This window comes from Budorcas taxicolor, chromosome 16 (genome assembly GCF_023091745.1).
Source record: "Budorcas taxicolor isolate Tak-1 chromosome 16, Takin1.1, whole genome shotgun sequence".
Taxonomy (NCBI): domain Eukaryota; kingdom Metazoa; phylum Chordata; class Mammalia; order Artiodactyla; family Bovidae; genus Budorcas; species Budorcas taxicolor.
The window spans coordinates 74,457,106-74,483,018 of NC_068925.1; the positions used below are offsets into that span (position 1 = coordinate 74,457,106).

Below are 25,913 nucleotides of genomic sequence, written 5' to 3' on the forward strand. Positions count from 1 at the left end.
TGGGTCTGTCTATAGGTCAGACAGACTCAACAGGTAGCAGCTTCTCTGCCCTTTTCATTGGCATGCCTCTGCGCCTCCCAGCTCAGTCTGGAACTTTCTGCAGGATTCTTGCTCTCTCTCTGTGATCATGCCATTCCTTCTCAGGGGTCACGGGTGGGGCAGGCTCACACGCTGAGTGGGGGGGTCTTTCGTGGTCAGGCCCTGTCCACTCTCCGGTGCCTGACTCTCCAGGCGTGGAGGGGGCATCCTCTGGTCTCGGGCAGCGCTGAACCCCAGCAGAACTGTGAAGTTGTCAGTGCCCGTCTGCTCGTCCTGTCCCTGGGTGCCTCTCGCCTTTCTGTAGGCTTTCCTCCTCGTTCCTACTCTGCAGGGTCCCCTTCACGTCCCACCTACCACTTTCTCCATTTAAAGCTTAGGAAAGGATCTGAGAGGCTCATTCCTATTACATTAAGAATAACTGGATGTGCAGGTAAACTCCATATTCAGAAGCTATGCTCGTGGTGTCCCAGGCCATCGGCCCTGGTTATTCTGCCGTAGATAGGGGAAGCGAGGACCCCTGGCCATGGGCTCAGACTGTGTGGATGCCTGTCCTGGCCCTGCTGCTGACCACTCATGTGCTTTTGAAAAACTATTGATTGTGTCTCTGTCTCCTCATTTGTAAAGTGGGAACCTGCCTCCTAAGGTTATGAGGCTTCAAGAGAAAATGCATGCTAAGCGTCAGGGACATAACACACAATAAATGTTAGCTTTTTATAATAACGTTATTATTACTCCCGTCCTCCGGATCTTGGATATTGAAGACTCAGTGCTATAAGACAGAGGTTCCAAGGTAACCTAGCACTCCAGGACCCAGACTGCCCAGTCCTCCAATCCCCCCCGCCCCCTTCCTCTTTGAGGGGTATTGTTTACCCCACGGAAGGGATGCTGGTCCCGGGTTGAGACCATATTTACTGTTGCTCTGTTCATCTGATTTCTGGGTGTGGGCTACAGGGAGAAAGGGCTGCCTTGTGGTCTATAAACAGTCACCATCTCAGTTAGGCCCGGCAGAAAGGCAAAGGAGAGAGTGAAGAGTGCGGCCTGCCTGCCTCCCACCTTCAAAAGATGGGGCGCTAGATCCCCTCCCTGTGTGGTTCCAGGGTATCCCTCAGGCTTCATAGAGGAGGCCAGGGAGAACACTCCCGCCTCCTCCAGCTGTGAAGAGCAGAGGGCTGGGGAGGGGAGATAAGTGTACAGGCTTTGCCTGCACAGGTTCGTTGAAACACGTGGCTGCCCTGCTTTACTTCCTGGGGGGCAGACGTTGACACCTGTTGCCCAAGCTGGGGGTGGCAGTAGAAAAGGCTCCTCAGGGAAGGAGGAGACCCTCCTGGACCCCAGACTCTCACAGCAGGGGGATTTGGTGTGGCACAGCTGGGTAGAATCATCCCAGCTTTCCGGCAGGTCTCAACTATTCTGATCGGCTCTAAACACAAGCAGCCATGTGCACGGCTGACTGACAGAGCTGGGCTGTGGGAGAAAAAGGAACTGCTCCCTGTGTGGTTCAAAGAGAGGTCACTGGGCCACTGCCCAGGCAGACCTTGGCAGCTTGACAGGCCTCAGCTGGAGCTCTGGGAAGAGGTGGTACTGGCCCGGGGGGGCTGTCCTCGGTACCCCCGTGGAGGTCAGGGCGCTGCCCTCACCGGACAGTGCTTTGTCGCTGCCCTTCCCGGTCTTGGCTCCTACTTCCCAGCTGCGTGTGTGATGAGTGGCCTCCTGCGTGAATGAATGGTCAGACCTTCCTAGTCCAGAGCTCTCAGCACGAGCTAGGAGCGAAGGGTCTGCAGCCACGCCGCTGGGAAGGCAGCTGGGTGCTACGGGGTCCCTGTGGGGAGGGAGCTGTTAAGTGTACGGCCTGTCCTTGGGAGCCTGCATCCTCAGTCGTCTGACTCCCAGCTCATCTCATCCAATGGATGGAGCAGAGGACGCTGGGAGCCGGGCCTCCGGAGACCAACACGGGACACTTCCCTGGTTCCCCACATCAAACACTCAGACCACCGGAGTGGACAGGGTCTCCCCATTCAGCCCAGGGAAGCTGGCAGACAGCGTCTTCCGCCCCACCCCAGAGTCGGAGGTCCCCAACCTGGAAGCAGAAGCCTTCTCCTTCTCAGTTACCTGAGGTCCCAGGCTCCAACCCCAGCAGCTCAGGAAAGCATCCCAGCTCCTGGGCAGGTCTCGGCTGTGGTCTCCAAAGGGGCAAGATCTCAATCCATGGCTCGGGGCCCCCTGAGCATTTCCCTTCCTGGTACTGTCTTTCTTTTTGCACAGCAGCCTCGCTGAAACAGGAAACAGACAAAGCCACAGCACTTGCTCACCCCAGTTCCTCTCTCTTGCTCTCTGGCACGATTGGAGGGGCCCCTAAACCCTTGAGGCCTCCAGGGCCGAGCTCAGGAGCTCCTCCCACCGGTGGGCACCCCAACCGCCCTTTCTCTTCTTATTCGATTGGTCTGAACTCTCGGACTGTTTCACATCAAAATTCCCTTTCCAGGATTAGACAAAGATGAATCTCTGGGTCAGATTCAAACCTTGCAACTTGCAGGGCTAGAAGAGAGACACAGACATAAAGAACAACCTGTGGACACAGTGTGGAAAGGAGAGCGTGGGACGAATTGACAAAGTGGGATTGATATATATATACACTGCTGCTGCTGCTGCTAAGTCACTTCAGTTGTGTCTGACTGTGTGACCGCATAGACGGCAGCCCACCAGGCTCCCCTGTCCCTGGGATTTTCCAGGCAAGAGTACTGGAGTGGGGTGCCATTGCCTTCTCCGGTATATATACACTACCAAATGTAAAATAGATAGCTAGTGGGAACCTGCTGTAAAGCACAGAGCTCAGCTTGGTGCTCTGTGATGGCCTAGAGGGGTGGGATGGAGGCGTGGGTTGGGGAGGGAGCCTCAAGAGGGAGAGAATGTATGTAAACACAGAGCTGATTCATGTTTTAGCACAGTAGAAACCAACACAACATTGTAAAGCAATTATACTCCAATTAAATTAAAAAAAGGATTCAAATCTTGTAGTTTCTACAAAGGGGGAAAAAGATCTTTTTCATCCTCAAGAGAGGTTCCCAGTGTAGGTTTTTATCTGTATCAGGTAGTTTTCTATGTAAGGATTTTCTCTTCCCTTTAGTTACCTCTTCTCCATCCTGGTATCGTAAAGAGGTTCTGCTCCTCTAAAGTACTGGTATTTCTGCAGAACTCTTGAAATGAGGCCAGCTCTGAATTTGCTCCTTTCTGAAGCAATGGGATCGGAGACAGGGGATAGGGGAAGGTGAAAAGATGACGGTTGATTAATTGGGGAATAAAGGGAGCAATAGCAGGCAGAATCTTATGAGAATTTCCTAGTCCCCTGAACTAGGAAATTTGGGGGAAAACTAAAAGAAATTTGTCTGTGTGCCTTAAAAGGGAACTATTACAAATGCAATAATCAGGAAATTCCCAAGAAGTTCAGGGTAAGATGATGGAGAGGGGACCGGCTTGGGACAAGTTAACTGAGTAGCTTTGTAGGCTTGTGCAATTCACCATGTCTGAATGGTCCATTCAGCGTCTGAATGGATGATTTATGTGGCTCCCAAGAAGTCCAAGACTTCACATGCGAGGCACGTAATGAGCCTTTTCAGCAGCTGTGATAAGGTAACAATTAGCAGCATGCTGGGAGAGTATCACAGCCTTCTTGGTCGCCTACTACTGCCTCCACTCTCTGAGGAGAAAAAGAACAAGGAGGAGGCAGAGAAGCGTGCTGAGGATGGGTTCTCAAGCACGGAGACTGAAGGCCAACGACATTTCTTCCAGATGAGAGACAACTGCCTGAGATCCTGTGCCTGACCCACGGAGATGGGAGTGAGGACAGAGGGGTTGAGGAGCCCAAGACAGCACGATAAGAGAATGTTATGGGTGTAGAAATGTGAGAGGTTCTGGGATTTTAGGGCATAAGAACATGAGAGAGGACGGATGATGGCAGTAGGAGCTCCTGTGGGCCAGCTCTTTGGGTTCCACTGAAATAAATGAGTATGAAGATTGAAATCTCTTTTAGGGCTATGCATGCACTGGGGTGGGCTTCCCTGGTGGCTCAGACAGTAAAGAATCTGCCTGCAATGCAGGAGCCCTGGTTTCGATCCCTGGGTTGGGAAGATCCGCTGGGGAAGGGAATGGCTACCGATTCCCGTATTCTTGCCTGGGAAATCCCATGGACAGAGGAACGTGGCAGGCTACTGTCCATCGGGTCACAAAGAGTCAGATGCAGCTAAGCACAGCACAACACAGAGGTAGATACTTTAACAGTCTAATCCATAGATAGTCTAACCATTAGCCTGCTCTGCCTGAGGGTTCCCTTCCTCTGGCGTGGGTTAGTGAGGAGGAGGATGTAGGTCAGGCCCCTGTTGAGCTGATCACCTAGCATTTGTCAGCATTCTGTGCTTTTCCTCACTGTTTCCAGGTCCCTTTGTTGAAGGTCAAATCCTGAACTTTGGAACATGATCTCCTTGATGGATGCTGAGCCCTCTCTGGGCTCCCTTGAAGGGATAAACACAGGATAGGAAAACACTGCTTTACCCTTCACAACATCACACGGGAATGTGTAGGACTATCAAATTTTATAGTAGGATTGGGGTAACAAAAGGGAATCCCAATTTTGAAAGAGAAAAATTTAAACTGTGTATTAATATGACTTTTCCCGTACTCCAAGAAACAGCACTAAGAAGTCAACCCTCTATAGGCCCCCCTCCCCACCTCCCCACCCCTCGCCATGGGAGCTGCTAGTTCTAATCTTTTCCCCCACTTCTACCTTTCTGGATGACATCCTATTCATTTTTTGGGAAATGGCAACCTTGTCCATAAGAAGTGGTTCTTGCCTCAGAATTGTACCCCATGCACCCTCCAACAATTTCTCAGCAATGCGTTCCTCAAGTCTAAGTTATTCATTTTAGAATAAGGTCATGGACATTGAACAGCATAGTACCTGGTGGACTTGGCAGTCCACATTCTGCAGAAGGTGGCTGGGGTGTGTGGTGGGGGGAGTTTGGAACTCCAAGTCCTGCAGATCAGTCCTATGGACATACTTGTCTGCTCGCATGCAAATCCCCCACAGTGCAGACTCTCCTCTTTAGTCTTCCAAGTCGGTAGCTGGTAACTGTTTAATCAGATGTCCATATAGACGTCCCAAGGACAAACATTCATTCTCAGAGATGACACAGTCTAAAGTCATCAGGAGAAAATAAATATTTTCTTAACTCCTCCATTTGCAAGCCTGCCTCTCTTCAGTAGTTACAACTTCATGTTCGTGGCAGGACAGAATTCTCAGTCCTCTTTGGTTGCTTTCTGTTATCATTGTTGATAAAGGGCCTATCATTGTTGATAGAGGACCTTTATCTGCAATAAAACCTCCAAGTTATGCTGTAAGAAATGATCAGTACTGGTGTGAGATTCATCTATTTTATAGAGAATCTGAAAGGCTTAACCCTAAGACACAACTAACTGCGGATTCATTTTTGCGGGTCCAAGCGCTGAGCAGGAAACAAGTTACTTTTCATCCAAGGCTCCAGAGAAGGACCATGTCACTGGCTTTGACCTAGAAGGGCCCAGACAGGATGCAGCTTCAAGCCTGCGATAGGATAGTGTGTGTGTGTGTGTGTGTGTGTGTGTGTGTGTGTGTGTGTGTGTGTGTGTTAGAATGGGCAGATAGAAAAGCAAAGAGGAAGGTAGGCCAGAAAAGAAGGGCCTGCCAGACCCCAACCTCTAGACTAAAAGGAAAAACTGTGTTAATCTTTACAGCAATTTAGTTTCTCCCTTTATACTCCACTTCAGATTATATCCCCTTGGGCCTGCCAGAGTACAAAATAAGGCTTATCCCTGAGTCAGATATCACCATGACTTGCCCCCTAGGTATGTCATTCCCTGTTCTGAACTTTAAAATCTACTGCTTTTTCTCAATTAAAAAGCACTGCCCTCCTCTCTCCAGGGGGAGTTGTCCAGTAACAAGACTCTGAGAACTCCTAGCTTATCACTAGAAAGTCACCCCACTTTTTAAAAACAATCTACTTAACGTAAACTACTGAGCTGCTGCTGCTGCTGCTGCTAAGTTGCTTCAGTTGTGTCCAACTCTGTGTGACCCCATAGACGGCAGCCCACCAGGCTCCCCCGTCCCTGGGATTCTCCAGGCAAGAACACTGGAGTGGGTTGCCATTTCCCTCTCCAATGCATGAAAGTGAAAATGGAAAGTGAAGTTGCTCAGTCGTGTCCGACTCTTAGCGACCCCATGGACTACAGCCCACCAGGCTCCTCTACCGAAAGTCATTTAAGAAAAAATAGAAATATGAAGCTTCTGTTCCTTAAAACATGCTTACATTTACTTTACTTCATTTACGTATTGTTTTTTTCACAATAGCCTACCTTTGTCTTAAGCCAAGAATTCTGAGAGCCTCAGCAAGAGTAACTGCGCTCCCCAGTGCTATAATTCCAGAGACGTTTGCTCTCTGGTAAAACTAGGTTATTTAATAGTGTTATCCTCTTTCTGAAACTGGCAGTTTTCCTTCTTGGTTTCAGTTCAGTTCAATCGCTCAGTCGTGTCCGACTCTTTGCGACTTCATGAATCGCAGCACGCCAGGCCTCCCTGTCCATCACCAACTCCCGGAGTTCACTCAAACTCACGCCCATCGAGTCGGTGATGCCATCCAGCCATCTCATCCTCTGTCGTCCCCTTCTCCTCCTGCCCCCAATCCCTCCCAGCATCAGAGTCTTTTCCAATGAGTCAACTCTTTGCATGAGGTGGCCAAAGTACTGGAGTTTCAGCTTTAGCATCAGTCCTTCCAAAGAACACCTAGGACCGATCTCCTTCAGAATGGACTGGTTGGATCTCCTTGCAGTCCAAGGGACTCTCAGGAGTCTTCTCCAATGACACAGTTCAAAAGCATCAATTTTTTGGTGCTCAGCTTCCTTCACAGTCCAAGTCTCACATCCATACATGACCACTGGAAAAACCAGACCCTTGACTAGACGGACCTTTGTTGGCAAAGTAATGTCTCTGCTCTTGAACTGTCATTATTTTTTGGCCACAGCTTCAGTTAAATGATCTCAGTTATTTTGCAGATGGCCTGACATTCCAAACTATAATATGCTCCAGAGCCTTTTCTATAAACCTTGTACATTTCTTTGCCAACAAAGGTCCGTCTAGTCAAGGCTATGGTTTTTCCAGTGGTCATGTATGGATGTGAGAGTTGGACTGTGAAGAAAGTTGGGCACCAAAGAATTGATGCTTTTGAACTGTGGTGTTGGAGAAGACTCTTGAGAGTCCCTTGGATTGCAAGGAGATCCAACCAGTCCATTCTAAAGGAGATCAACCCTGGGATTTCTTTGGAAGGACTGATGCTAAAGCTGAAACTCCAATACTTTGGCCACCTCATGCGAAGAGTTGACTCATTGGAAAAGACTCTGATGCTGGGAGGGATTGGGGGCAGGAGGAGAAGGGGACGACAGAGGATGAGATGGCTGGATGGCATCACCGACTCGATGGACATGAGTTTGGGTGAACTCCGGGAGTTGGTGATGGACAGGGAGGCCTGGCGTGCTGCGATTCATGGGGTCGCAAAGAGTTGGACACGACTGAGCGAATGATCTGAACTATACATTTCTCCCCTTATCTTTCTGATCTGTTTTATACTCAGCACAATCTATTATCCATAACCAAGAATATTTGAGCTGATGCTGTAAAACCACCCCAGGCTGGTCTCACCAGAGCGCTGACATGTTATGTTGCTGTCAGCCTGTTCTGCAGAGAGCATTCCAGGAACCTGAAGACTAGTAATGAAGCCAGCTTGGTGGATAAAAGGGTCTGAAAGCATTCCGATTTCCTTTCATTTTCTTTTCAGTTTTAGAAAAGTGGTAATCTGATAGCCCTTAAAAGAAAGACCTCATCTTACAACCCAAACAAATTCATTTCATATTTTTCACATTCCCTTCTACTTTTGGCCTGTATGCACCCATCTTTTTTTTTTAAAAACACATATTTTGTGTCATGGATCTACAGTTATGTGTTTGCTTTCCACTTGATACTGTGTTAAAACTAGTTTTCCTGTTTTTACCTTTTTTCACATTTTTACCTTTTCGCGTTGTCACGATCTTTCATAGTGTTGTTGGTGCTCTACGATCTGTTTAATAATTTCCTTACCATTGAATGGTAGCTATGCCTCCCTAGCATTGCTCAGGGTAATGATTAACCACTGGTTAATACAATTTAATAGACATAAGGGAAAAAAAAAACATGAGTTATAATAATTTTCTATAATTGCGATGATAAATTCAGAACTGGGGTAACGTTCAACTTGGGAACAAGATTACTTTATGTACCACAGCTGACACCGCCTCTCCAGGGCTGTTGCTCACTGGGAAGCACTTTTCCCTGAACGGCAGCCCGGGGCGATAGAGCAACAGGCGTGCTCCAGGTAGGGCTGCCGGAGTTGTGAGCCTGGCTTCACCTTTGCTGCCTGTTTCGGTGTAGTGGATTACTTTACCCCTTTACCTCTCAGTTTCCTGCTCTGTGAAATGACTGTAGTGATGGGGTTATCCAAGGATTACATGATCTAATGCTTACATGTTCAGTTCAGTTCATTTCAGTCGCTCAGTCGTGTCCGACTCTTTGCGACCCCATGAACCGCAGCACGCCAGGCCTCCCTGTTCATCACCATCTCCCAGAGTTCACTCAGACTCACGTCCATCGAGTCCGTGATGCCATCCAGCCATCTCATCCTCTGTCGTCCCCTTCTCCTCCTGCCCCTAATCCCTCCCAGCATCAGAGTCTTTTCCAATGAGTCAACTCTTCGCATGAGGTGGCCAAAGTACTGGAGTTTCAGCTTCAGCATCATTCCTTCCAAAGAAATCCCAGGGCTGATCTCCTTCAGAATGGACTGGTTGGATCTCCTTGCAATCCAAGGGACTCTCAAGAGTCCTCTCCAACACCACAGTTCAAAAGCATCAATTCTTCGGCGCTCAGCCTTCTTCGCAGTCCAACTCTCACATCCATACATGACCACAGGAAAAACCAGAGCCTTGACTAGATGGACCTTAGTAGGCAAAGTAATGTCTCTGCTTTTATCTAGGTTGGTCATAACTTTTCTTCCAAGGAGTAAGTGTCTTTTAATTTCATGGCTGCAGTTACCATCTGCAGTGATTTTGGACCCCAAATAATAAAGTCTGACACTGTTTGCACTGTTTCCCCATCTATTTCCCATGAAGTGATGGGACCAGATGCCATGATCTTTGTTTTCTGAATGTTGAGCTTTAAGCCAACACTCCATAAATGTTAGCTGTCAGTACTCTTTTAGCCCTTGTGACCTATTGACGGATGCGATGAGTCCTCACTTGGACCTGCAGTTGTACGAGTATGAAGGAGTGTTTTAGTGAAACACTAAATTATCTGATATAATTTCCAATTATATCTACCGGGAAAAATGTTTAAAACTATCAAAAGGTTAATCAGGTTAATTAAACATTAAAAGGTTAATGTTTAAACTATCAAAAGGTTAACTACCAAACTTCAAAAGGTTAATAAACACGTGACACCTGTCCATCCATGAAACGATGGCAAAAATTAAAATATGTAGCTTTTAAAAAAATTGTATTTTTAATTGGAGGATAATTGCTTTACAGTGTTGTATTGATTTCTGCCTTACAACACCATGAATCAGTCATATGTTTACATGTATCCCTTCCCTCTTGAACCTCCCTCCCAAACCCCCATCCCACCCCTCCAGATCATCACAGAACACCAAACTGGGCTCCCAGTGTTACACAGCTGCTTCTCACTAGCTATTTTACACATGGTAGTGTAAACTCATCCAAGTCAACTGACCAGATTCTTTTAAGAATATGTGTTGAGCTAATCTCTGTGGTGGAGAAGGGAATGGCAACCCACTCCAGTATTCTTGCTGGGAGGATTCCATGGATAGAGGAGACTGGCAGGCTACCATCCATGAGGCGCAGAGGGTTGAACACGACTGAGTGAATATCACTTTCACTTTTCAATCTATGTGGAAGAAAATTATTTGAGGCATCTCACAGAGTTCCTCCAGAGCAGTGTCTGGTAGGCCATTTGACGTCTATCTCTATTGAACCCAATCAAATGTGTTAATATTCATACCGTAGAATAATGCCTGAGCATAGTAAGTATATGGAAGTGTTTGCTAATACACGAAGGAAGAAAATGTATTCCAAAGTGTTGATACTTTTTTTAGTTTTGCCTGATGTGATTGATAATTTGATCTATATGGATGAACTTTATTTATATGGAGATTTTGGTAATTTCTAACTTACAGCGTTTACTACAGTGTTGCCAATGAGCATCTTCATGCACGAATCTATGTGTTTTCTTCTTTTAAAATATTTCCTTGAGGATAACAATCTAGGAGTGGGTTTGCTCACGAAGAAGTGATTTCATTCTGAGAAAGGCTTGCAGGAGGTGGGCAGGAGGGAACACAGCGAGGGCACAGGCACTGCTGGAGATGGCAGAGTCAGGAGGGCGCGGAGCGGCTGGGGCCTTCCCGCAGCGAGACGGCTCAGTGCTGCCGGGTGTTATCGAGGAGGAAGAGCCAGGTGGGCGTGGTGAAAGAGGAATGGTCTGGAATCTGAAGAAATGACTTTTAGATCCATCTGTTCCTGAGATGTAAAGTTGCTTTCTTTTTGGCTCTCGTTTCCTCTAAAATCTTTCCCAGTATTAGGTTCTAAGAGTCTTTTAGTTCTTAAATGTTAATTAAATACCTTTTACATGCCAGGATCTGTGTTCAGTGGGTAAAGAATCCACTTGCAATGCAGGATACACAGGCGATGCAGGTTCCGTCCCTGGGTTGGGAAGATTCCCTGGGGGAGGAGATGGCAACCCACTCCAGTATCCTTGCCTGGAAGATGCTATGGACAGAGGAGCCTGGCGGGCTACGGTCCATAGGGTCGCAAAACAGTCGGACACGACCAAGCAACTAAACACACAGTGTAGCCACAACAACAGGCCAGCGTCCGTGTTCTGCGCTAGGGCTGCAACGAGGAGCAAACTACAGCAAGTCCCTGGATGGGACTACATGAGGCAGTTAAAGAGGCACATTTAGAGCTGATGAGCTCAGCTGACAGACAAATACAGGAGCTGTTGGAAGCATGGGAGACGGGTGGGAAAGCACCCATCCCAGCCTTGAGGGGTGGGCCCTGGAGGAAGTCACGAAACTCTTCCTAGAGGAGGTAACGGCTGAGCTGAGTCTTAAAGGGTGAGCAGGAGTTAAGCAGACTATGGGGAGAGTGAAGAGCATTCTGGGCAGAAGAGATGGCCTGGGCATAGGCACAGTGGGAATAGCAGGGTGCCTTCAGGGGACCAACAGTTCTGTGCCCTTGGGGAATCAAAAGCCCAGCAGGTGACCTGAGTTGTGTCTGGGCAGGTGGCCAGGGTCCTTCCTTGCACATCACTTTAAAGAGTTTAGGTTTCCTACATTCCACGTGGGTTTCCCTGGTGGCTCAGATGGTAGAGAATCTGTCCGCCGTGTGGGGAGACCTGGGTCTGATCCTTGGACTGGGAAGATCCCCTGCAGGAGGAGATGGCAACCCACTCCAGTATTCTTGCCTGGAGAATCCCCATGGACAGAGGAGCCTGGTGGGCTACAGTTCCATTTTAGCCAAGGGTGGCTTTGTATATACGCCAGCCTCCGCTCGCAGCCAAGAATCTTGTCTTAGTTTCCGCATACATACCTGATGTTTCTTTGCCTTGGAGGCTCAGAGCACCTTGCTTTTGAAGATGACCGCTAGCTGTCGCTATTGAACAGATCCGGTTGCCGCCAGCTGAAGGCCAATGGTGTCTTAGGCTGCGGGGTTCCCGGGGGCCCCACCGGAGGCCGAGTGCCGCCCCGCCTCCTCTGGGTCTGTTCAATCACCCTGAGAGCTGACGCACAAGTAAGGCACGCGGTGAGGAGCGGTGGTAGCCCTTGAGCCGAACCTGGGCCCAAGGAGCTGGGGGTAAGGAATGCTGGTGACGCGTGGTCCACCGTGCCCTTCACTCAGCCACTGGGTGGCGCTGCCGCCCCTGGCTGTAAAAAGGGAGGCCCGTGGAAAGCGTAAGTCTGGGTTGGACTGCTTTGCTGCTTTGGAATGGGGTAGCTTTTGCATCCATCTTGTTACCTGGAGTTCGGGGGCCACAGGCTGGTCAAGAACAGTATGAGAGAGGTCCCAAAGCACAGCCACACCCCCCACCACCAACAGTCCCAGGTCAGCCAAAGATGCCATTTCTTGGGTCCTTCAAGCTTCCATCCTGGCTGGTGTGTCTTTTGACTTGTCCTGTTTCCACGCTTTGGTTCCAGGTAGTGCCATGAGCCAATATGTGCTCCCCTTTGACTTCTGTTTCCTTTGCTTCCTTCCCAGAAACTCCCATCTCCCAAGCCTCCCCACTCACTAGGTGCTCATTTGGTACCTTTCATTTTTTAGGAATCCATTTTCCCTTCTCTCTTGGCTGAGTGTATCCTCACCCTGTGTGTCCTGGGATCTGTGCAGGCCGAGGTCTGCTTCTCTTGGCTCTTTTTTTTTTTTTTTTGCCTGTGGGCATTGTACTTCCAAGTCCTGTTTCACCTTTTATTTAAAATTTCTCTCTCTTTTTTTCCCATCTGCCTCTTCTTTTCATGTTTGCCCTGTCCTCTTCCCTACCTCCCACCCCCATCTTTAAAAACTAGAGAATTTAGACATATTTTAAATCTAACTAGGAGACTTGTCAGTCTACCAACTAGAGAAGTTAATGAAGTTTAAGTCTAACAACTAGAAGGGGAAGATACAGCAGGTAAGGGGTGTGCTGACTTCCCCCGGCATCCTTCGTGAACTGGTGACCCTCTGCATGGGATGGAGACCCAGGGGTGCTGAGAGGCTGACACTGAGGCACACCTGCTGGAAACATTGCGTGATGAGCATGGCTGTGTTTTTCTTTTCCCTTAATGTTGCAGGTTAGCTTGGTTCACATACCTCCCTTGAGAAATGAAGGGAGGCTCCTGGGACTAGGTCAGCACATGTGTCCCCGCGCTCTGGGATGACACTGATGAAGAAAAATGTGGGCTCTTGGCAAAGTCCCTGGACAGCCGGTAGGGCCACAAGAAGGGATATGGGTTCTACCTGACATGTAACATCCTCAGAGAAGAATAGAGTGCACTCTGAGCCAAGGGAAGGTTGTGACTCAGGTCCCAAAGGGCTGGTAAGTAGTGTAACGTATGCTGACTTCTTCCTCTCGCACAGCTTTTTAAAATTTTTTTAAAAAAATGCATTTTTGGCTGTGCTGGGTCTTCGCTGTGGGGCAGGCTGTCCTCTAGTTGCAGCTCGTGCGGGCTCTTCTCTAGTTGTGTCCGCGGGGTTCTCACTGCTGTGGCCTCTCTGGTTTCAGTGCACAGACTCCAGGGTGTGCGGCCTTCAGTAGTTCGGCACGTGGGCTCAGAGGTTGTGCTTCTCGGGCTCTAGAGCACACGCTCAATAGCTGTGGCGCCTGGGCTTAGTTGCTCCGCGGCATGTGGAATCTTCCCGAACCAGAGGTCCAACCAAGTGTGTCTCCTGCATTGGCAGGTGGGTGTTTACCACCGAGCCACTGGGGAAGCCCTCTCATGCAACTGTAGAGCCATGGTCTCCCAAGGGGACGTGTTGCAGGGACTACTGGGGTGTAGGGAGAAAAATATTAGAATTTCTCCTTATTTATTTTTTTAATCTTGTCTTTTAAAGATTTCTATTTTTGCATATGTTTTGTGTTAGTAAATATTACATACATACATTATATAAATGGGCTTCCCAGGTGGTGCCTGTGGTCAAGAACCCATCTGCCAGTGGAGGAGACAAAAGAGACACAGGTTTCCTGGGGTCAGGAAGATCCCCTGGAGGAGGGCATGACAACCCACTCCAGTATTCTTACCTGGAGAGTCCCAGGGACAGAGGAGCCTGGTGGGCTACAGTCCATGGGGTCGCAAAGAGCCGGACATGACCGAAGCAAATTAGCATGCATATAGCCTGCACACATTATATAAATAGTAGCTATGTATCTATCAGAAATACATATGCCTGAGAAACGCTGGGCTGGAAGAAGCACAAGCTGGAATCAAGATTGCCACAAGAGATATCAATAACCTCAGATATGCAGATGACACCACCCTTATGGCACAAAGTGAAGAGAAACTAAAAAGCCTCTTGATGAAAGTGAAAGAGGAGAGTGAAAAAGTTGGCTTAAAGCTCAACATTCAGAAAATGAAGATTATGGCATCTGGTCCCATCACTTCATGGGAAATAGATGGGGAAACAGTGGAAACAGTGTCAGACTTTATGTTTTTGGGGTCCAAAATCACTGCAGATGGTGACTGCAGCCATGAAATTAAAAGATTCTTACTCCTTGGAAGGAAAGTTATGACTAACCTAGATAGCATATTGAAAAGCAGAGACATTACTTTGCCAACAAAGGTCCATCTAGTCAAGGCTACTGTTTTTCCAGTGGTCATGTATGGATGTGAAAGTTGGACTGTGAAGAAAGCTGAGTGCCAAAGAACTGATGCTTTTGAACTGTGGTGTTGGAGAAGACTCTTGAGAGTCCCTTGGACTGCACGGAGATCCAACCAGTCCATTCTGAAGGAGATCAGCTCTGGGGTTTCTTTGGAAGGAATGATGCTGAAGCTGAAACTCCAGTACTTTGGCCATCTCATGCGAAGAGTTGACTCATTGGAAAAGACTCTGATGCTGGGAGGGATTGGGGGCAGGAGGAGAAGGGGATGACAGAGGATGAGATGGCTGGATGGCATCACTGACTCGATGGTCGTGAGTTTGAGTGAACTCCAGGAGATGGTGATGGACAGGGAGGCCTGGCGTGCTGCGATTCATGGGGTCACAAAGAGTTGGACGACTGAATGACTGAACTGAACTGAATCATGTTTTAACGATGAAGTGTGAGATCCGAACTTTCAGAGACCACTGCTCTGGAGAATCTCTGGAGCTTGCTGTGGACTCTAGGGGAAGTCTGAGGTGCTGGCTGAGAGCCTCCCAGCCAAGAAGAAAGGCTCACACAGCCCAGCCCATGTGGACAGCCTTGGTGGTGAGGAGGGACGCACCCGCCCTTGGGAGGGAACTCTCTAGAAACAGCCGCTGGATGCCAGTCCCCCATGGATGTGAGTCACCCCAGGGCTCCCTGCTACCTGCTATGGAAGGCCTTTTCTTACATTCTTGACGGAGGAGAAGGAGTCATAGTTAGGGCCTTGCAGATGGCTCATCCCGTCACCGTGGTTGGGAGCCTGGCATCTGAGGGACTGTGTGCTTCTGCTCTGTATCTCAGACTTGCCTCAGGTGATTTACGTTGTGACCAACACTTGTGGTTGCCTAACAGAACCTCATTTTTGTTTGAGGTGGACCTGTGCTCAGCTGAAAATTGCATTTCTCAACCTCTGTTGAAGGGAGGGGTAGTCCCAAGATGTGGCTCTAGCCCATGGGATATGAGCAGAAGTCCTGGCTGGGGCTTTCCCACTGGCTCTTTATTAGGGGTCAGGCTCAGTTGGTGCACGCTTTTAGCCTCTCACATCTCTCTCTTTCTTTTTTTTTTGGCCTGAATCACAGAGTGATGCTGAAGGTGGAGCACTGTCTTGGGACTTCACAGTGACAAGGAGGAGGACGGATAGTTGGAAATGCAGAAGGACACTTCGCAGACTTTTTGTTGTTTCTCCTTGATGCGCCACTGTCCACGGTTTTTTCCCTATGGCTTTCCAGGGGATGCAGTGCTAGCAAACGTGAAGCTGGACTCAGGAGCTCAGACACTTGGGTTCAGGCCATGACTTCACGCGAGATGCTGACACCCGGAGAGGTGAAGGATGTGGCTGTCCCTTGTCTCGGGGAGCCCTTGTTCCCTCTTCTTCTCCAGTAAGGATAGAAATGAGCTGTTCTGTTTCTTTCAAGTCCTGGGAAGAGGAGCGAGGCACTGAGCTGGGCCTTTAAGAATAACTAATTCTGTCAAGAATGTGGAAAGTGAGTCAGGATGGGTGCTGAAGCCTGCTGTGCACAGCTCTTCTAAAACACATGCGGGGTTTCAGCTGGTGGCTTCAGGTTGGCCATGGTGAGAGCGTTTGCATCACTGAAGTAGGCAAGTGTTACATATCAGCCTTTCTCTCTTTCTTTTCTGGAGAGTCAGTTGTTAAGCCTTTACCAACACTCCTTTGGAAAGAGCAAAAGTTGAGTTTATTAACTACCGTAATATTGTCTCATAGCCTCTCTTGCTTTCCCCATGCCGTCTGATGCGTGATAAGTTGAGCAGAATCAAGAAGCAGCTGGTTTCTACTGAACACAGGCTGAAGTCTTTGTATATCTTTGGGCCCAAGGTTTACCCTGACAGTTCAGGCTGAAGGCAAAACTAATTTTATTCCAACTTTGGCTATAAATTTGTCATCTAATCACGCCCCTGCTTGGTGTTCATCTCCTTTCTTCCTCATCAACCTCCTGCTCCCATCTTATTGACAATCTACAGGGCCTGAGCTCTTGTGACCCTGGCTTCTTGCCCCATTTGTGCTGCCCACTGAAGTCCCCGATTCTGGGTCTGCAACAGCAGATCTTATGACCTCCCTTGTCTCTTGGAGCTGACAAAGGTGGCTGCACCCATAAGGGTCCCATGCCCTATGCTCTTCTCATGATGTGACATGACACTCGTCTGCTGAGCTGGGGGTCTGCCTGGTCTCCGGGAGGTGGGGTGGATCACTACCAGCTTATGGTTGGTCATCACGGGTAATACAGCTTCCGCCTGGCTCTGTCTCTCAGGACAGAGATTAATGTAAAGACTGATTAAGATCACTCATGTACAGTTTACAATTTAGTGTCTGGTATGCTCCTATGCCATGCTTTAGGAGCCCAGAGACCCCTTGTAAGAAGTCTGGGCAGCCCTGAAGCTGCTGTTCTGAGAGACATGTGAAGAGGCCATGCTAAGCTAGGGACGCCGACGGAGCCCTCAGCTGTTCCGGGCTCCAGCCAGTCAGTCTTTGCAGTTCAGGCACAAGCCGCAGGTGTGATGGAGCCTGCAGATGATTCTAGCTCCGGGCCTTTGAGCCAGCCCAGCAGTGCTGAGCAGAGCAGAAGTGAGCTGTCCTCCTGGAACCCTGCCCAGACTGAAGACTCGTGAGTGAAAATGCTTCTCTGAGGAACCGGAGATGAAGGCTTCAACCTATATTTAGGGGCGGGGGGCACGCCTCAACCCATAACACTGCCAGCACAAGAATCGCGGTCTGCTCCTCAGAGGGAAGCCATTCCTAATTTTGTCAGGTCTGAGAAGAGTGCTTCATGCAAGTTAGCCTCCTCATTCCATACACTCATGCTCACACACACATGTGCACAAACCTCCCCGTTTTATATATATATAATTTTAACATAAGTGGGATTGTGTTATACATATTTGTAAGCAACTTGTTTTGTATACTTAAGATTATGTCTGGAAGGTCCTTCCATGTGAGTACATATAAATCATTCTTGTTATCGTGATACAGTGATTTCATAGTATTGACAGCCTGCATGCTCATTTGCTTCAGTCGTGTCCAACTCTTTGCGACCCCATGGACTGTAGCTCACCAGGCTCCCCTGTCCATGGGATTATCCAAGCAAGAACACTGGAGTGGGTTGCCATGCTCTCCTCCAGGGGACCTTCCTGACCCAGGGGTTGAATCCCCATCTCCTGAGTCTCCTGCATTGGCTGGGGGATTCTTTACCACTAAGTCATCTGGGAAGCCCATTGACAGCCTATGGGTAGATATTAAAATTGTTTCTGGTGTTTTGGTTTGGGTTAGCCCTAACCACGTATGTAATTTTTGGTGACTTAAAAGTTTCCTAACAGTTAGTACAGTAATTCCTTGTGGTAAAAGAATATTTTTGCTAAAAAAGTATTGCTGGTTGTTCTCCAGTTAGAGTCAGAATCCACTTTGCATGATAGATGGTGGGGCAGAAGGAGGGTGGGAGTGAGTACTCTGGGGTCAGAGACAGGGAAGAGGTGGAGCCAGGAGGAAGCACTTTGAAAGAGACCTGGCCCGGAGGGGCCTTTTGAGTTAAATGATGCCCTCCCATTGAATGTTAACCCAGCCTTCCTTCCCTCCTCTGAAACATTGGGAAAAGATGACAGTGTTCACTAATAAGTTCAGTGACAGTGGAGTTGCTTTTGGAATCCACAAAGGAATGCTGAATTTTCATGTCATTGTGGGCTAAAAGTGAGCAATGAACCTTTGGGTTCCACATACAATGTGAAAACAGTCATCTGTGCAGATATATTTTTAAGCTTATTATGAATGGAACTAAGCAGGCCAGGTCCTCTTATGTGGATCTCGTCTAATGATAAAAACCGTTTTGCTGCTGGTTGTGGTTATTGTACAGTCTCTCAGTTGTGCCTGACTCTTTGCGACCCCAGGGACCGCAGCACGCCAGGCCGCCCTGTCCATCACTATCTCCCGGAGCTTGCTCAAACTCATGTCCATTGAGTCGGTGATGCCATTCAACCATCTCATCCTCTGTCATGCCGTTCTCTTCCTGCCTTCGGTCTTTCCCAGCATGAGGGTCTTTTCCAGTGAGTTGGCTCTTTGCATCAGGTGGCCAAAGTATTGGAACTTAAGCTTCATCATCTGTCCTTCCGATGAATATTCAGGGTTAATTTCCTTTAGGATTGGTTAGTTTGACCTCCTTTCTGTCCAAGGGACTCTCAAGAGTCTTCTCCAGCACCACAGTTTGAAAGCATCAGTTCTTCGGTGCTCAGCCTTCTTAATGGTCCAACTCTCATATCCATACATAACTACTGGAAAAACCATAGCTATGACTATACAGACCTTTGTCGGCCAAGTAATGTCTCTGCTTCTTAATATGCTGTTTATGTTTGTCGTTGCTTTTCTTCCAAGGAGCAGCGTCTTTGAATTTCATGGCTGCAGTCACCATTCACAGTGACTTTGGACTCCAAGAAAATAAAGTCTTTTCTATCACTGTTTCCATTGTTTCACCATCTATTTGCATGAAGTGATGGGACCGGATGGCATGATCTTTGTTTTTTGAATGTTGAGCTTTAAGCCAGCTTTTTCACTCTCCCCTTTCACCTTCATCAAGAGGCTCTTTAATTCCTTTTTGCTTTCTGCCATAAGAGTGGTGTCATCTGCGTGGCCCTTGGCTCTGGAGAGAGAGGCCAGATATTCGAGGGGCAGGGGAGCCAGGTGAGGAGCAGAGTGAGGGTTCTTGAGAGGGTCCCTTGGGAAGGGCTCCCTGAAACAATATAGCCACTGGTTGGTGAGAGCAAGAACTGAGTTTGCTGCTTGCTCAGGAGAAAGGAGGCACCACCTGGATGGAGACTTGCAGCCTTTCACAATGGGAGGGCGAAACGGGGTGTTTATGAAGTGCTGGAGTCTGGTTTAATGTGGGCTTTCAGTGAGGTGGTTTGATTAGAACTGGAGAAGGGTCATGATGCAAGCATTTCCTGTCGGTGAGCACCGTGAGGACAGAGTTCTGACATGAGGATTCCAAAGAGTCTTGAAGAATAATAGCCTTTTGATGCTGTCTGTTGAAAAACTGAGCATTTTTAAATTGGCTTGTACCGTTTATCTTCCTGGACAGAAGTTGCTTGGAGTGGTAAAGTTATGCTGCTGAAGATGAGGAAATGGTAACGTCCAAGCTAGTGAAGACAGCAAATGATGAGGGTGTCAGTGGCTTCAGATCTCAGACCTAATCTCCCTCTCTCTCTTTTTTAAGTTTACTTATTTTTGGCTGTGCTGGATCTTTGATGTTTCCAGTTTCAGCAAGTGGGGTCTCCTCTCTAATTGTGTTGCGTGGGCTTCTCACTGCGGTGGCTTCTCTTGTTGTGAAGCACAGGCTCGAGGCACACAGCCTTCAGTAGATGTAGCCCTCAGGCTCTAGAGCGTGGGCTCAGTAGTTGCAGTGCTTGGGCTGAGTCGCCCCAGAGTATGTAGCCTCTTCCCAGACTGGGGATTGAACCTGTGTCCCCTCACCAGCAGGTAGATTCTTCGCCACTGGAGTACAGGGGAAGTCCAGACCCAATTTCTGATATCATCCCTTTTGAATTCTGGGGGAAGCCTCACATAATAAGACATAAAACCTCTACTCAAGCAAATTCTAAGTCTCAGTCAGATTTCCCCTGCTCCCTTTCCCTGGGCACAATTTAAGGAGGTCCTTTCTCTAAGAAAAGTTCAGCCATCTTCACACTCCAGATCCAGCTCCTGGTCCACGTGGCTGGCAGCCCGGTGGACTGAAATTTGTCCTGCTGCCCAGCAGTTCAGATTAAGAGGCCAGAAAAGGAAGCTTACCCTGCATGTTCAGGCTCATGTGCTGTGGCCCAACATCACTTCCCATGGAAACCCTACATTCGGGAGTGCTGAGTTTGTGCTGGGTGTATTCCATCTATCCCTCCAAAACACTCTCCATCCCTCCCCACCTTGCTGTGTGCCTGGGTATGCTGACTTGTATGGTTTATATCAATCTGCTCTTTGCCCCTCTGTTCACTTAATTGAAAATACCAGCAGGGAATCAGAGGGAAGGTGTATTTATTTCTCCAGATCTTTCCTTTGTGGTCCTTGGTGGGCTGGTGGTGTCCTGAGTATCCTAGGTCCTGTCCTGTGGCACTCTGCAAACATTTCTTACCCTCTGGGCTTTTGTAACAGTTCTTTCCTCTTGTCCCGATGGCGGGCCTGGGGTTGGAAATAACTGAAACTAACCTGGAGATGCTACATTACCTCTGTGACTTCCCTATAGCCTTGCCCACACTTTTCTCTACTAGAATTATCCAGTTTTCCACTCTGCCCTGTTGGAGGACCTGCCAATATGGGGCTTTGTGGAGTTGTTAGAGTTTTGTATCCTCTTTGGTTGTAGTCAAGTGACACCTGGCAAGTGTTGGATAGAGATTTGTTGAATGACTGTATGACTGACATGATTTGAACTCCAACCTCTCTTCAACAAACTTCTAATATTGAGTATTCACACGTAAATTATAGATGCTTGATGCACTGTAAGTACACTGAACAGGTGTAGATTCTGTGGCTTCACGGAACCACAGGAACCTCCACTTCTCTGCGTTTGCTCTGTTTATTCACGTTCAGATGGTCTCCTTTCCAGAAGAACAGTATGAGAGAATATAAAGAGCACCTGAAATATACAAAATGGTGAAGATGCTGTGTTCACTAAATGAAGTAGGATGATTTCTTCAACTCAAAAGCAGATAAGAGGTTCATATCACAAAATAAGAAATGTACACTAAAAGTCTCACATGTATAGGTTATAGCTTTTAATGGAATCATGCTGAATGAACTGAAGTTAAAGCCAATGCGGTGTGAATTTACAAAGTTAATGTGACCTTTAGAATTAATATTGATTAAATATAGCCTTATTACCTTTGAGGTAAACTTGATGTGACTCTCTTGTGATTATATCTATGGTTACTGTCAATTTCACAGTGGCTGGTTCGTGGCATTCATTATGATCACCTTTCCACAAGTGTTAGAGGGATTCCTTTAAATTGTGGGATGTGCTGTGTGACTTGCAGTCCCCTGGGGGCACTCACTTATCTCTCTGGGGAGATACCTTCATGATGGAGCTCGGATAAATACCAGGCTGGATTGTTCCAAGCTCCCTTTATGAGGCCCAGCCCTCAGGAAGTGCCTAGTTGTTTATAAATCTTTCTATATTATATTTCTTCAAGGAGAGAAATTCCATGATCTTCCTTCCTGGATTTTTCAGCAGGAGAGAAGTCAAGATTGAATTGTCATAATAAACTTCATCTTGGCGCAGAGCTCCCCCTTTGATAATCTCCAGGGCACATTCTTCCTTTGGAGATGCTTCTGCATTGTATATCCCAGCAACTGCCTTCATGGCTGTGTCTGTAGAGTGAGAAGAGAAGAGTGTGGTTATCCAAGACGAGTAGAGTCTATGTGATGGAAGGCCTGCAGACACCAGCAGCTTAGCTTTTAGGGGCTGCTGGCCAGTGCTTGCTCGGGCCCTGTTGGGAATACATGGAGAAGACTGGGTATGTTGAGGGCCTCTTGGGAAAAGAGAATCTTGGTGTTCATATGGACCTTGTCTTCCTGGATGGAAATTTGTGGGGGCAACTGGAGGTTACTAGTTGAGTGATTTGAATGAATCAGACTCTTCTCTTGGGTGTTTTGGTTGGAGTGAAGGAGTAATATTGGGGAGTAGAATGAGAATAGAAGTCATATGATGGGAAGAGTCAATGAGCAAAACCAGAGTGAGGTGTGATAATGAGGACTGACTTGTAAAAGGAAGAGACAGACGGGAATCCAGGTCTTTGCTCCCTTGGCAACACCAACCACTTTCATTTGGAGGGAAACTATCGTTACCTGCTCTCTCCTCCTAGGATTTGTGTCTTTCTTGCCCAGCTTCTCTCTGTTTCTCCACCCCTTCTTGTTTCACTGTGTGTCTTTGTCTTTCTCTCTCTTTTGTTCTGTAACTACTACTCAGTGTATTCAAAGTTTTTTAAAAAAATTTATTTGGCTGTGCAGAGTGCAGGACCTTAGTTCCCTGATCAGGGATCGAACCCATGCCCCCTGCAGTGAAAGTGTAGAGTCTTAACCACCGGACTGCCAGGGAAGTCCCTTCAATAAAGTTTTTAAAATCAGACCTAGCACATATTTTAGATAAACTTGCATTAGGACTTACAGAAAAGTTTTAAAAATTGTGCAAAGTCTTCCCTTACATCTTTCAATCAAAACATCATACATAACCAGTATACAACTATCAACGATAGATATGATAGAATTGGAACAATATTACTAACTAAACTGCAGACTTAATTTTTTCACTAATGTCCTTTATATGTTCCAGGATCTTATCTAGGAGTACACTTAGTAGTAATTTTTTCTTGTTTTCTCTCTGATCTCTGACAGTTCTTTACTCTTTCCTTGTCTCTCACAGCCTTGACACTTTTGAAGAGTTCTATTCAGTGGATCTGTATGAAAGAAAGTGAAGTAGCTCAGTCATGTCCAACTCTTTGCGACCCTGTGGACTGTAGCCCCCCAGGCTCCTCCGTCCTTGGAATTTTCCAGGCAAGAATACTTGAGTGGGTTGCCATTTCCTTCTCCAGGGGATCTTCCTGACCCAGGGATAGAAGCCGGGTCTCCCGCATTGCAGGCAGACACTTTACTGTCTGAGCCACCAGGGAAGCCACCAGGATCTGTATAAACCCCTTCAATTTGGGATTTTTCTCCGTTGTTCTCATAATTAGAATGAGATTATGTGTTTTCGACAAGAATACCCCCCCCCGCCCAAATGATGCTGTGTCCGTCTCAGCACGATGAATCAAAGGATTTGTGACATCTGTGACTTATTACTGATATGTTATTTAGGAAAAGTGAAGTCACTCAGTCGTGTCTGACTCTTCGCGACCCCATGGACTGCAGCCTACCAGGCTCCTCTGCCCATGGGATTTTCCAGGCAAGAGTACTGGAGTGGGGTGCCACTGCCTTCTCTGGGATTAAGGAAAACAAACTCATATTTAATAATCTCACATAGGAAAGTAATGGCTGTTGAGTTTTCATGAGGGACATAAGGTGTTCAGAATAGGGTCAGGTGAGGAATGTGGTGTTACTCAGCACAGTTGGCAGTCAGAATGGAGAGAAGGGTCAAAGAGCAGTCAGAGGCTCAACAGGCGACAGAACACTTCATTAAAGGGGAATAATGTTCTTGCCTGGAGAATCCAGGGATAGAGGAGCCTGGTGGGCTGCCACCTATGGGGTCGCACAGAGTCGGACACGACTGACGCGACTCAGCAGCAGCAGCAGTGTTCTTGCCTGGAGAATCCAGGGACAGAGGAGCCTGGTGGGCTGCCACCTATGGGGTCGCACAGAGTCGGACACGACTGACGCGACTCAGCAGCAGCAGGGGCAGTGCTGTCATTGGTTTTCAATGCTTGACACACGATGACGCCAGGGAGTTCAGCACCCTCTTTACCCACCATAGTAAGACAGACAGTCCATCTGTAGGCCATTTATTCCAATTTCTTGACCTTACCTGTGTCGATGAGGCCAAGAATACAGAGGGTGATGGACACATTGACCTTGGTCGCCTCATATTCCGTCCTGAGAGAGGAGAAGAACCCATCCAGAGCAAACTTGCTTGCAGAATAGGCAGCAGCGAGTGGGCAAGCTATTTTCCCTGAATGATACAAAAGTGGGTTCACATGGTCATCCATTGCAGCTCTGACAAAGCTGATCTGTGCTTTATCTGTAGCAGGCTTTGTAACCTCCACGAAGTGCTTCCACCCTTAGTTTCTCTCTACTCCCCAAAGAGATCATCCTGCTGTGCTGAATTTCAGAAAGAAACATGATGGTATCAAAGAAACTCCCCTTGACGGACTGGGATATGGAGTAGAGTGGGCTGCAGGAAAACTTTCAATGGAGAGGGATTAGTTAGATTTTTAGTGAAGGTGGTAAATAAGTAGGATTGCAAAAGAGCCATGCAATTTCACACCTGGTAACTCTTCAACCTTTGACCCAAGAGCACTGGAAAGCAAGTGTTTGGCAAGAGCTGTCTACCAGCACAGACACCTGTCACTGGTCTTGCTACGCAAGGGGAATGAAAACTCCTGTCTTTATTTTATACTCCAAATCACTTTTCTTACTTTCATCAGCCTGGTTAATTCTTAGTTAGTTCTCAGTATTTTGGAGGATATGTGGGCATATGCCCAATCAGTTCAGTTCAGTTGTACAGCCATGTCTAACTCTTTGCAACACCATAGACTGCAGCATGCCAGGCCTCCCTGTCCATCCCCAACTCCCGGAGTCCACCCAATCCCATATCCATTGAGTCGGTGATGCCATCCAACCATCTCATCCTCTGTCATCCCCTCTCCTCCCGCCTTCAGTCTTTCCCAGCATCAGGGTCTTTTCCAAGGAGTCAGTTCTTCACATCAGGTGGCCAAATTATTGGAGTTTCAGCTTCAGCATCAGTTCTTCCAATGAATATTCAGGACTGATTTCTGTTAGGATGGACTGGTTGGATCTCCTTTCAGTCCAGGGAACTCTCAAGAGTCTTCTCCAACACCACAGTTCAAAAGCATCAATTCTTTGGCACTCAGCTTTCTTTATAGTCCAATTCTCACATCCATGCATGACTACTGAGAAAACCATAGCTTTGACTAGATGGACCTTTGTTGACAAAGTAATGTCTCTGCTTTTTAATATGCTGTCTAGGTTGGTCAAAATTTTCCTTCCAAGGAGTAAGTGTCTTTTAATTTCATGGATGCAATCACCATCTGCAGTGATTTTGGAGCCCCCCAAAATAAAGTTGGTCACTGTTTCCATTGTTTCCCCATCTATTTGCCATGAAGTGATGGGACTGGATGCCATGATCTTCGTTTTCTGAATGTTGAGCTTTAAGCCAACTTTTTCACTCTCCTCTTTCACTTTCATCAAGAGGCTCTTTAGTTCTTTGATTTCTGCCGTAAGTGTGGTATCATCTGCATATCTGAGGTTATTGATATTTCTCCCAGCAGTCTTGATTCCAGTTTGTGCTTCATCCAGTCCAGCATTTCTCATGATGTACTCTGCATATAAGTTAAATAAGCAGAGTGACAATATACAGCCTTGAAGTACTCCTTTTCCTATTTGGAACCAGTCTGTTGTTCCATGTCCAGTTCTAACTGCTGGTTCTTGACCTGCATACAGATTTCTCAGGAGAAAGGTCAGATGGTCTGGTATTCCCATCTCTTTAAGAATTTTTCACAGTTTGTTTTGATCCACACAGTCAAAGGCTTTGGCATGGTCAATAAAGGAGAAATAGATGTTTTTCTGGAACTGTCTCGCTTTTTCAATGATCCAATGAATGTTGGCAGTTTGATCTCTGGTTCCTCTGACTTTCCTAAAACCAGCTTGAACATCTGGAATTTCCTGGTTCAC

General features: G+C 47.4%; 2 protein-coding genes across 2 annotated transcripts in view; one reads left to right on the plus strand and one right to left on the minus strand.

Annotated features, from left to right (window-relative positions):
* The window catches only part of C16H1orf74 (chromosome 16 C1orf74 homolog), a 104,760-nt gene that overhangs the window by 23,089 nt on the left and 55,758 nt on the right, over positions 1 to 25,913 (plus strand). The gene's annotated exons all lie outside the window — the stretch shown is intronic.
* The window catches only part of HSD11B1 (hydroxysteroid 11-beta dehydrogenase 1), a 38,455-nt gene continuing 33,823 nt past the window's right edge, over positions 21,282 to 25,913 (minus strand). Inside the window, exons 5-6 of the mRNA XM_052653678.1 lie at positions 24,028 to 24,171; positions 21,282 to 21,881 (exon numbers count right to left, since the gene is read on the minus strand). Of these exons, the coding sequence (XP_052509638.1) occupies positions 21,664 to 21,881; positions 24,028 to 24,171 (362 nt within the window). The 3' untranslated portion in view covers positions 21,282 to 21,663. The remainder of the gene's footprint in view (positions 21,882 to 24,027; positions 24,172 to 25,913) is intronic.